Source organism: Scyliorhinus torazame, chromosome 10 (genome assembly GCF_047496885.1).
Source record: "Scyliorhinus torazame isolate Kashiwa2021f chromosome 10, sScyTor2.1, whole genome shotgun sequence".
Classification (NCBI taxonomy): Eukaryota; Metazoa; Chordata; class Chondrichthyes; order Carcharhiniformes; family Scyliorhinidae; genus Scyliorhinus; species Scyliorhinus torazame.
This window is the reverse complement of record NC_092716.1, coordinates 43,173,488-43,185,989: the sequence shown is the minus strand read 5'-3', so window position 1 is coordinate 43,185,989 and position 12,502 is coordinate 43,173,488. Positions and strand designations below refer to the sequence as shown.

Here is a 12,502-nt window from a genome sequence, read left to right as displayed (position 1 = left end):
CAACCCCCCCCCACACATACACAACCTGAAGATGCGTAGGGTAGGTGGATTGGCCACGCTAAACTGCCCCTTAATTGGGGAAAAAGAATAATTGGGTATTCTAAAAACAAAAAAATGTTTTAATACCTTTTGCTCTGAATAATGCAGTGTGTGCTTGACTGATTAGTTTCATTTTCTGTGAGAAAATCTTCTAATTGGACCTTCACCATCCTCAGATATCGAAGCCAAGTATCAAAAGAAGATGGATGTGCTGCGAGATGAAATGGAATTGAAAAGAAAAACAGAAATTCATGAAATTGAAGAAAGAAAGAATGGTCAGATCAACGCATTAATGAAAAACCATGAAAAAGCGTTCAGCGATATTAAAAATTACTACAATGACATTACTCTTAACAACCTTGCACTCATTAACTCATTGAAGGTTAGGGTATTCCATGTTATTAAACGGATATGCTTTAGATGTTGGTGTATAGGTGCAAGTAAAATCACATGTTTCACAACTGCTGAGTGAAATAATCGCTGAGTTTCTACAAGGGGACTTAACACTATGGTGGGTTACTATACTGTTGTGTCAGCTCTGCAATTTGAGTTTAACTCAAACTCAGTTGGTTCTTCATTGTGGTAGTTTTCAGCATCTGCAAGAAATAGATTTAGACAGTTTGGGCTCACTTTGTAGGGATCTGGGGCGGGATTCTCCACCGTCGGGATTCTCCATTTAGCCGGCGCCCGGGGGGTTCCCGACGGCGTGGGGCTGCCCCACAATAGGAAACCCCATTGAGCAGCCGGCGTAACGGAGAATCCCGCCGGCAGGTCGAGGCTGAAAAGTGATGTGGCGGGGCAGAGAATCCGGCCCCTGATTTCTGGGGCTTGCGGTTGCTCGCCATTGTCAGAGAATTTTCAATCTTGCACAGGGAGGGGGTAAAATATACGAATCAAAATTATTCTCTGTGTGGCTGCTTCCAGACTTTTCTATCCTGCATTCCTTTCATGCCACCCTTAGACCCCGTAGAAGCTTTGGCCGTTGAGACCATTTAGCTATACTATAACTTGAGCTGGACATGTTTGAATCTTTTATTTTCCAGCACTGACATTTAAAAATATATATATTTATTTGATTGAAAGATTTTCATTTTAAAGCAAACATATCACCCGCATAATCCAAATCCAACTATACTGTTACTTCTACCACAATAACAGAAATAGATAAATATTATACATCTTCAACATAGACACTATGCGATTAAACTATACACTTGTGGTAAGCATCTTGCCAGAGTGATTAATATTTACAGTTTTTGACAGGTATGGTAGATTTATGGTTAAGTAAAGAAAGAGAGGGCGACATTTGGTGCACTGGGCCTGCGGCGCTGAGGACCCGGGTTCGAATCCCGGCCCTGGGTCACTGTCCGAGTGGAGTTTGCACATTCTCCCCATTGTCTACGTGGGTTTCACCCCCACAACCCAAAGGTGTGCAGGTTAGGTGAATTGGCCAAGCTAAATTGCCCCTTAATTGGAAAAAAATAATAATTCGGTACTCTAAATTTATTTTTTTTAAAGTAAAGAAAGAGAGAAAAAGAAAAAAAACAGGAAAAAAACCCAGATGCCACCTGAACAGTATGGCCAATTCCCTTGCCCTTGTGTTGAAGCACACCTGATATGTCTGACCAACCCAGCTTTTCATAACGCTCAGTCAGACCTTCTCTCTTGGGTGTGTCTCCTGAAGAAAGTCTATGTCGACCCTCAGGTTTTTTAGATGGGTGAAGACTCTGGATATTTTCACTAATCAGTTGAGTCCCCTCATGTTCCAGGGGACCACCCTTCTGCCTTCGTCCCCCTCCTGCAGGGTCAGCCATACTTACCTCGTGGATGTGCCCTTGCACGCCCGGTTTCCCTTTGTTCATGGCCCATCCATGGTGGCCGCCATCTCCTTCCCCTTTCTAACCAACTGAAATGCGACCCGCTGTGACCAGCTTTCTACGCTTTTTCCTCCCACAACCCCCCTGAGCCCCTCTGCTCCTGCACACCACCTGATGGGGGTTTCCACCCCACCCCCCCCATCTCCTGTGGGGTCGGCCATACTTACTTAGAGGATTGGATAGGGTGGACAGTGAGAGCCTTTTTCCTCAGATGGTGATATCTAGCACGAGGGGACATAGCTTTAAGTTGAGGGGAGATAGATATAAGACAGATGTCAGAGGTAGGTTCTTTACTCAGAGAGTAGTAAGGGCGTGGAGTGCCCTGCCTGCAACAGTAGTGGACTCGCCAACACTAAGGACATTCAAATGGTCATTGGATAGACATATGGACGATAAGGGAATAGTGTAGCTGGGCTTATGAGTGGTTTCACAGGTCGGCGCAACATTGAGGGCTGACGGGCCTGTACTGCGCTGTTATGTTCTATGTTCTACTTTGTGGATGCACCCTTGCATACCTGGTTTTCCTTTCATCATGGCCCACCCATGATGGCCACTGTCTCCTTCCTCTTTCCAACTAACTTCACGGGCTACCCGTTGTAACCAGCTTTCTATCCTTTTCCCTCCCCTAAACACCCCCCTGAACTGCTCCTGCAATTTCCCCTTCCTTTTCCCCGCTTCCCCTTTGCACCCCCCCCCCTCCCCCGATTCCTTTCCCTTGCCTCTCGCTCCTTGCCCACTCAACCTTCTGCTCTACTTCTGCCAGGCGTTCCCTCCCTCTCGGGAGATATGCCAACCCCGCCACCTCCTTTTACACCTGTGCACAGCTTCTTGCTAGTGTGGTGGTTCCCCCCTGGAAAAAGGATCCTTTTGTTCCCTACCTGTCTGGTTCCTCCCCAGCCTCCACTTTCTTGTATCGTGTAGGTCCATATTGTCTCTTGTCGCCCCACACTATTTCTTTCTGAGTCCGTTCTAATGTATGAACTCGTTTGCTTCCATCGGCGTGTTAAAATTGCGTTCTCTGTCATTATATGTGACTCATGGTCTTGCTGGGTACAACATGCCAAATCGTACCTTGTTTTGGAACAGTGCGGTTTTGGCCTCGTTAAACTCTGCCTGGTGCTTGACCAGGTCAGCTCCAATGTCCTGATAAATGCGGATGGGTGTGTCCTTCCCATTTACGTGATTGCATGCTCCTCACCCATTTCAGAACGTGTTCCTTGTTCTGGAATTGTGGAGTTTCGCTATTATTGACTGAGGTTTATGTCTGAGCGACCTGTGGGCCCTGTCTGCCTCTGGGGGCTCGGTAAAGCCATCCTCCCTAACCAGATTTCCAAGCATCCTCAATACAAATTCTGTTGGGTTCTTACCCTGTGTCCTCCCGTAGCCCAATGATTCACAGGTTCATTCGACGGGATCTGTTTTCTTGGTTGTCTACCTTCCCCTTTAGCGCCTTCTGGGTCATCGCCAACCGTGCAAACTTGGCTTCAAGCGAGGCGATTTGCTTGTCCTGGTCAGAGGCTGCTTTTTCCAGATCCTGTACCATCGCCTCTAGGGCCTCCAGTCTCTGCTCCGCTCTGTCCACTGCTCCCTTTAGGGGGGTCAGCGGTTTATCGCCTCTGTTTTTTTTTAAAGAGTACCCAATTCATTTTTTCCAATTAAGGGGCAATGTAGCGTGGCCAATCCACCTAGCTTGCACATTTTTGGGTTGTGGGGGCGAAACCCACGCAAACACTGGGAGAATGTGCAAGCTCCACACGGACAGTGACCCAGAGCCGGGATCGAACCTGGGACCTCGGCGCCGTGAGGTCACAGTGCTAACCCACTGCACCACCGTGCTGCCCTATCGCCTCTGTTTTTGAAGCTCTGTGGAGATAAACTCCATCAACTTCTCCGTCGCGATTGGTTTGGCGTTGGTGGTGTTGATAGGTCCGCCATGTTCAGATCCGGTTCGCCTGGCAGGTCTCCCTGTTCTGGAGTTGGAGTTTTCCTGCTGGTTCGTCGGATCTCAATCGGTTGGGTATTAAGTGGGGGATTCAGTTGGGGAACGTTTCCATACTCTTGGTACCTGTTTGATGGGTTGAAAAGATCTAACGCGAAGTTACCAGGAGAGTGCCACCTTGCATGTGACCGCTCCGCTCGCGGCCACACCCGGAAGTCCAGCACTGACATTCTTACATTCTGACATTATTCTTACATGTTTATTATGGAAACAAGATAGCTGATATCTTTTGCGTGTGTGAAGATGTTGGTTTTGCGAATCCTTACTGCCAACAATATTAACAATAATCTTTGTGTTGGTGCTGAGTAAAATAATTCAGTGGTTACTGAACTTTTTACAGTGCACAAAATGTTCGCACCTTGTATTCCTTCACATAATAGATATTAATAAGTACATGAAGATGTATAATACAGTTCTTCTTGTGGTTGATTTACTCCATATTTACTCTTGAACTTTGTGGACAGAGTTTCTAATGGCTAGCTATGATTTTCAGATTTTGCTCTCTTTCTCAGGAACAAGTGGAAGACATGAAGTTAAAAGAAGAACGAGTGGAAAAAGAAATGAGTGAGGTTCAGTTTCATAATAAGCGTCTGACAGAACCACTGGAGAAGGCACGGGAAGAGGTGGCAAAACTTACTAAACATTTGGCCAACTATGAACAGGATAAAGGTTTTCTTTCAGTAAGTATCTTACTGAAGTAGGTATCTTAGCAGTTAAATCATGCGTACACCAGCTGGAATTTACTTTCCTTTATTGGTTTCAGCCCTGTTTTGGTTATGTGAACAATAGATTTATTGATTTATGTTGGTTGTAACTTTCATTTGTATGTATGCTGACATAAGCCGTGTTACGATAAGGTGAAGTGGAGTAGAATGGCTCCCCTCTTTTCCCACTCCTTACCAATATGCTTACCAATTTGGGAAGTGTTTAACTGAGTGCTGTGACTGTAAAGTTTCCTCGCAAGTTGATAAAAGAAAAAAAAAGATTATTTATTGTATTTGACACCCAATCTAAGTAAAAATAATATCAATATGTTCTGAGGCATGCTCTCACATGTAGTCAAGGGTTCATACATACTTGTGCAGGTTACAAAGTGGGAGAACAGGTAAAGTGGTTTTAAAAGCCTGTGGCGCACCATTTTGTAGATTGATGGCTTGGTGGTTTCATTTTATTTTTGTTTTAAAAAAAATAAATTTAGAGTTCCCAATTATTTTTTTCCAATTAAGGGGCAATTTAGCATGGCCAATTCACCCTACCCTGCACATCTTTTTTGGGTTGTGAGGTTGAGACCCACGCAGACATGAAGAGAATGTGCAAACTCCGCATGGACAGTGACCCAGGTCCGGGACCGAACCCGGGTCCTCGGCGCCATGAGGCAGCAGTGCTGACCACTGCACTACCATGCTGCCCCTTTCATCGGTGGTCTCAGAGTGGGCTTGGTGTTCTCTTGATTCAGCATCAATATAATTTAACAATGTTGACAGACTATTTATCTTCTAGAGACAGCAGCTGCTGGCTTGATTCATAAAACATTGTCTGTGACATGTGTGGATGGCCATATAACAGGCAAGGCTTGAGCTTTCAGGATGGATAAAGCAAGAGAATGTACCCACCCATGGGTCAAGCTCCTTCAGTGTCTCTCCTTCTGTTCAATGGCCTGGGGAAAAGAAGTTTCTTACACAAAAAGAGGGGCTGTTAGTCGGTTCATTACATGATCCCTATTCACAATGGACCAGTTACCCAAAAATGGTCAGAGCAAGTTAATTCCAAGTCCATGGTTTAGGCACGATTAGATTGTGACTGAGTGAGTTCCTTTCTCAGCCACAGTCCTATTGTCCAAAGTAATTTTGTCTAATGATTTGCTCTCCTAGTTGAATGCATGGATGATTGTCTGGTTTGGTGAGTGGGTCAGGAGATGACCATTCATACTCCTTTTCTTTTCGTAACAATATTTTAGCTGCAGGATAATTTTAGTAACCACTGTATAATTAATTTATACATGTAGTATTACTAGTAGCTGCTGTATCAATTATAGCAACCATCGTAATAGTTTAACAACTGCAGTATCATTAATAACAATGGCTTTATAACAGCAGTAAATCATAAAGTTTCTCCAACTGCTCTGACAAAACTAGAGATTTTTTTGTAAAATGCCTGGAGAAAGTCCATGGGCGGGATTCTCCGACCCCACGCCGGGTCGGAGAATTGCCGGGGGCAGGCGTGAATCTCGCCCCCGCCGGCTGCCAAATTCTCCGGCGCCGGGGATTTGGCGGGGGCAGGAATCGCGCCGGTCGGCGGCCGCTGGCAGCGGCCACCCCGGCGATTCTCCGGCCCGCGATGGGCCGAGTGGCCGCCTATTTTTTGCAGTCCTGCCGGTGTAAATTAGAGTAGGTCCTTACCAGCGGGACCTGGCGGCGCAGGCGGCCTCCGGGGCAGGGGGGGGGCACGGGGACATCTGGCCCTGGGAGGTGCCCCCACAGTGGCCTGGCCCGCGATTGGGGCCCACTGATCCGCGGGCGGGCCTGTGCCGTGGGGGGCACTCTATTCCGCGTCGGCCGCTGTGGTCCTCCGCGATGGCCAACGCGGAGAAGATTCCCCCCTGAGCATGCGCTGGGATGACGCCAGCACACACTGGCACTTCCGCGCATGCGCCAACTCGCGCCGGCTGCGGAGGTCCTTCGGCGCCGGTTGGCGTGGTGCCAAGACCCTTCCCCGCCGATCGCGTTGCGCAAACCACTCCGGGACCGGCCTAGCACCTTTGGGGCGCGCGACGCCTGAGTGGTTCACGCCACACCTCGGCGCTGGGACCCCCCGCCCCGCCGGGGAGGGGAGAATCCCGCCCATGTCTGTTTAAACCAAAAACATGTACAAATTTTTAATTTTCAACTAATTATGGGATTTGGTTGTCGACAATGTTAGCAAGGCTGACGTTTATTGCATATCCTTGTTTGGCCCGAGAAGGTGGTGATAGGCTATCTTCTTGAAACACTGCAGTGTACATGATGAAGGCACTCCTACAAAGGGATTTTTACCTCACAATGAAGGAATTGTGATACCTCTCCAGTAATAAGTGAGGAGATTATAGACATCATTGCCACTTACTGAGCGCATCTGTTCAGTTCCCTTTCCCAGTAAGTCAATATATTCCCCCAATACTCCTGTTTTAACCACAAAGCTGTATCTTTAGTTCCACTCTTATTACCCCTGTGGCCTCACCGAGGTCAACTTGTTCATTAGCCCCCCTCTGGCTTGCTTGATCCTAGATCTACTAAATTGTTGCCCACCCAATTTCTCTTCTTGATTCGTTGCTAGCTGACATTGTAAATGCTTTCCCATTCGCAGGAACGGTCGATCCCCATCTCAAAATTTGCCATCATCATCCTCCTCAAAAAAACCTTCCCTTGGCCCCATTGTAGAACTTATTATCCAAAACCAATTCCTGTCTTCTGTACGGCCCTTAAGCATATTGTTGTCTACCATATCTGTGTCCATTATTCCTACAACACCATATTTGATCCCCTCAAATCAGCATTCCTTCCTGCTACAACACCAAATCTAATCAGTCATCTGATTTGTACTTTTGACCATGGTTCACTGCCCCTCATTCTTCTTGGTCTGTCTGCAACCTTTGACATGGTTAAATACACCATCACTCTTGTCTATCCACCATTGTGCAGCTAAGCATATCTGGTTCCATTGTTTTCTTTTTGGTCAGAGCCCCATCCCTTCCAGTCCTGCACTACTTTCTCTGGAGTCATCCAAGTATTTAAACTTGATTCCCGCCAATGCCTCATGTGCGTACTGCCCCTCAGTGGCAGTATCTGAAGCCAAGACATTTTTTAAATGTATTTTATTACAAATGTATATAAAAAGTTACAACACATAAACAATTCTGGAAACAGGCTTCCCAACAAACAACTATACAGTTTGTACAAATATTTCTCCTTTTTCACCAACTCCCCCCCCGCCCAGCAACGAACAACTCAAACAAGGTCATGAACACCCCCCACCTTACCTCAAAGCTCTCCTCCGAACCCCTTAACTCGCATTTTATCTTTTCCAGCTGAAGGAAATCATACAGGTCAACCAGCCACGCCGCTAACCCCAGTGGCGTTGCTGACCGCCACTCCAATAAGATTTGTCGCCGGGCAGTCAGAGAGGCGAAGGCCACAACATCGGCCTTCCTCCCCTCCATGAGCTCCGGCTTCTCTGAAACCACAAATATCGACACCAAAGGATCCGGCTCCACCTCCTCCCCCACTATCCTTGCTACGGCCGCGAACAATTACAGCCAGAATCTTTCCAACTTTTTGCAGCCCCAGAACCTCTCACACTCATCTGCCACCCCCTGGAAGAACCCACTCATTCTTGCTCAAGTCATATGTATCCTATGTACGATCCTGTGTATGATCTTGAACTGTATCAGCTATCTGAAGCCAAGACTTAGGTTGCACGTGTACTGACACGGATCATTACATCATCACCACCCCTCTTGACCCCTCCCCTCTTCTGTGCTGTTACTGTCTCAGGCTGAACCACACTGTTCATAATCTCGATGTCCTAATAGACCTTATTGCGTGGTTCGGTTGTTAGCCTCTCACCTCCCAAGTAAGAAGATAGTGGGTTCCAGTACCACTCTTATGCTTGAACACAAAAGTTAAGGCTGATATTTCATTGCAGTACTGAGGGGGCACTGCACTGTCAGAGGAGCTGTCGTTCAGCTGAGATGACAGACTTTGGCCCTGTCTGATCAGGTTGATGCACGATCAATTGCACAAAGACTAAAGTTGGGTACAATTGTGGCTTTATTACAGTCAGATACGTGGCCTCCTGCTGCAGCTGACGAAATGGCAGGGAACTGGAGGTCATGCATATTTATACAGTTCTCCGTGGGCGGAGCCAGCCGGCAGGAGCTACCGGCGAACCTGTAGTGCAGGTCCTACTTTACATCTCCTATTACAGTGGTTCACCACATTCACCCCCTGTTACAAATGAGTCCGGAAGGGTTGACGTGATACTATATACAATTAGTGCAATTCTGTACAGTGGTAGGGAAAGAAAAGTCCATGTTGATAGTCCGGAGTCCGTCAAAGGTTCAGCCGGTCCGGTGCTTTGGTGCTTCGTTGGGAGCGGCGTAACGGTGGCGGCGAAGTCGGTGCTGGTGATGGTGGAGGTGGCACCGATGGCGGTGGTGGCGGTGCTGATGCTGGCCAGTCATCGGGGAACTCCGGAAGCGTGCAGAAGTCCTCTTCGTCCTCTTGTGCGGGAAAGGGGGGGGGGGGGGGGGGTCTGGTGGGGTCAATATTGGCGGCGGGGAACTCAACGTAGGCATATTGAGGGTTGCCGTGGAGTAGGTGAAACCTGTCCACCAAGGGGTCCGCCTTGTGGAGTCGGGCGTGCCTATGGCGAAGGACCGGTCCTAGAGCTGCGAGCCAAGTCGGGAGCAACACCCCGGATGTGGACTTCCTGGGGAAGGTAAAAACACGTTCATGGGGTGTGTTATTAGTGGCGGTGCACAATAGTGACCAGATGGAGTGTAGAGCGTCAGGAAGGACGTCCGGCCAACGAGAGGCTGGGAGGTCCCTGGACCGTAGGGCCAGCTGGACGGCCCTCCAAACCGTCCCATTCTCCCGTTCTACTTGCCCGTTTCCCCGGGGGTTGTAGCTGGTCGTCCTGCTGGAGGCTATACCCCTACTGAGCAGGAACTGACGCAGCTCATCGCTCATGAATGAGGATCCCCTGTCACTGTGGATGTAGGCGGGGAAACTGAACAGAGCGAAGATGGTGCTGAGGGCCTTGATGACGGTGGCAGACGTCATATCGTGGCATGGGATGGCTAAGGGTAATCTGGAGTACTCATCGACCACACGGTTGGTGGAGGGGAGGGGCCCTTTGAAATCCACGCTGAGGCATTCAAAGGGGTGGGAAGCCTTCACCAGGTGCGCACGGTCCGGCTGGTAGAAGTGTGGCTTGCACTCCGCACAGAACTGGCAGTCCCTGGTGACTGTCCTTACTTCCTCGACAGAATAGGGCAGATTGCGAGCTTTGACCAGGTGGTACAATCGAGTGACCCCCGGGTGACAAAGGCTGTCGTGTAGGGCCCGGAGTTGGTCCAATTGTGCGCTGGCACATGTACCTCGGGAGAGGGCGTCTGGGGGCTCGTTGAGTTTACCGGGGCGATACAAGATCTCGTAATTATAGGTGGAGAGCTCGATTCTCCACCGCAAGATTTTATCATTTTTGATCTTGCCCCGCTGTCTGTTATTGAACACGAAGGCTACCGTTGGTCCGTAAGGAGAGTGGATCTCTTACCGGCCAGATAATGCCTCCAATGCCGCACAGCTTCAACGATAGCTTGGGCCTCCTTTTCGACGGATGTGTGTCGAATTCCCGAGGCATGAAGGGTGCGGGAAAAGAAAGCCACGGGTCTGCCTGCCTGGTTTAGTGGCGGCAAGGGCGACGTCTGAAGCGTCGCTTACTACTTAGAAAGGCAGTGACTCACCCACTGCGCGCATCCCGGCCTTGGCGATGTCTGCTCTGATGCAGGCGAAAGCATGTTGTGCCTCAGCCACAAGGGGGAATTGGGTGGACTGAATGAGTGGGCGGGCCTTGTCAGCATAGTTTGGGACCCACTGAGCGGAGTAGGAAAAGAACCCCAGGCAGTGTTTGAGGGCCTTGGGGCAGTGGGGGAGGGGACGTTCCATGAGGGGGCGCATGCGGTCGGGGGTCGGGCCCAAGAACTCCGTTTTGGAATATGTAGCCGAGAATGGCTAACCGGGTCATGCTGAACACACAATTCCCTTTGTTGTAGGTCAGGTTGAGAAGAGTGGCAGTGCGGAGGAATTTATCGAGGTTGGCATCGTTGTCCTGCTGCTCATGGCCGCAGATGGTGACATTATCTAAGTACGGAAAGGTGGCCCGCAAACCTTACTGGTCAACCATTCGGTCCATCTCTCTTTGGAAGACCGAGACCCCATTTGTGACACCAAAAGGGACCCTAAGGAAGTGGTAGAGGCGACCGTCCGCCTCGAAGGCAGTGTATGGCCGGTCCGACTTCCGGATGGGGAGCTGGTGGTAGGCGGATTTCAGGTCAATTGTTGAGAAGACCCGGTACTGCGCAATCTGATTGACCATACCAGATATGCGTGGGAGGGGGTAGGCGTCGAGCTGCATGTACCGATTGATGGTCTGGCTGTCGTCCACGACCATCCTGTTTCTCTTACCAGTTTGAACCACTACCACTTGGGCTCTCCAGTGGCTGTTGCTGGCCTCGATAATACCCTCCTTAAGCAGTCGCTGGACTTCGGACCTGATGAAGGTCTTGTCCCGGCGAACCTGTAGTGCAGGTCCTACCTTACATCTCCTATTACAGTGGTTCACCACACAGGTGAAGTTAAAAGATCCCATGGCAAAATTTTGAAGAAAAGCAGGAATAATCCATGTCCTGGACATTATTTATCCATCAATAAACATCACAAAAACAGATTAACTGCTCATTATCAAATAGCTATTTGTGGGAACTTGCTGCAGATAAATTGGCTGCTGCATTTCCTGCATTGCAACTGTGGCTAAATTTCATTGACTGTAAAGTGTTTTGAGACATTGTGGTCATGAAAGGCACCACGTAAATTAAAGTATTTTCAATTTTTTTGGAGCTGTATTTCCAACTTTGGGAGCTGTATTTCCAACTTTGTATCCTCTGCAGCGCAGACCTCAAACTCCCTTCAACTGTAATAATCCCAGTCTCGGCACAGTGCTAAAACCACTAATTCATGTTTCTGTTGCTACCATCCTTGACTAATCCAATGGTTTTCTCATTGGCCTCCAATCTTCCATTCTCTGCTCCCTATATCCATACGTACATTAAATCCTCCTCACCCTTTACCCTGTGCTCGAAAATCTGTATTAGACCCAGTCTACTAAATTTAAAATAGTCATTCTTGTATTCAAGTTCACCTCACAATCTTTTGCTCTTCCTATCCCTTTAAGTTCCTTATGTGCAACATCCCTAAACTCTCACCTTTCGTGCGTTCCATAAGACGTGGGAGCAGAAGTAGGCCACTTGGTCCATCGACTCTACTCCACCATTCAATGAGATCATGACTAGTCTGATAATCCTCAACTCCTCTTTCCTGCTTTATCCCCATAATCCTTGGTTCCCTTATTGATTAAAAATCTGTCTATCTCAACCTTGAACATACCTAATGGCCCTGCCTCCACGACTCTGCAGTAAAGAATTCCACAGATTTACTACGCTCTGAGAGAAGAAATTCCTCCTCATCCCTGTTTTAAATGGACAATCCCTTACCCTGAGATTATGTCCTCTGGTCATAGGCTTGCCCACAAGAGGAAACATCCTCTCAGCATCTGCCCTGTCAAGCCCCCTGAGAATCCTATATGTCTCAATAAGGTCACATTCTGGAGAGACTGGCCCCGGTGTGCTGCACGTGGGGGAGGAGTGGGGATCGCAACAAGAAACAGCCTGAAAGTCAGAATACGGAGAGGAGAAGACAAAAAAAAATTTTTTTTATTCAACTTTTTTTTCTCTCATGAAAATTTTAAAAACTTTTTTTAAAAAATAACTTTC

The 12,502-nt window shown here is 48.3% G+C and overlaps 1 protein-coding gene across 1 annotated transcript in view; it reads left to right on the top strand.

Moving 5' to 3' along the window:
* gas8 (growth arrest-specific 8) overlaps positions 1–12,502 on the top strand; it is a 47,230-nt gene that overhangs the window by 17,381 nt on the left and 17,347 nt on the right. The window contains exons 6-7 of the mRNA XM_072518031.1: positions 216–421; positions 4,428–4,595. Of these exons, the coding sequence (XP_072374132.1) occupies positions 216–421; positions 4,428–4,595 (374 nt within the window). The remainder of the gene's footprint in view (positions 1–215; positions 422–4,427; positions 4,596–12,502) is intronic.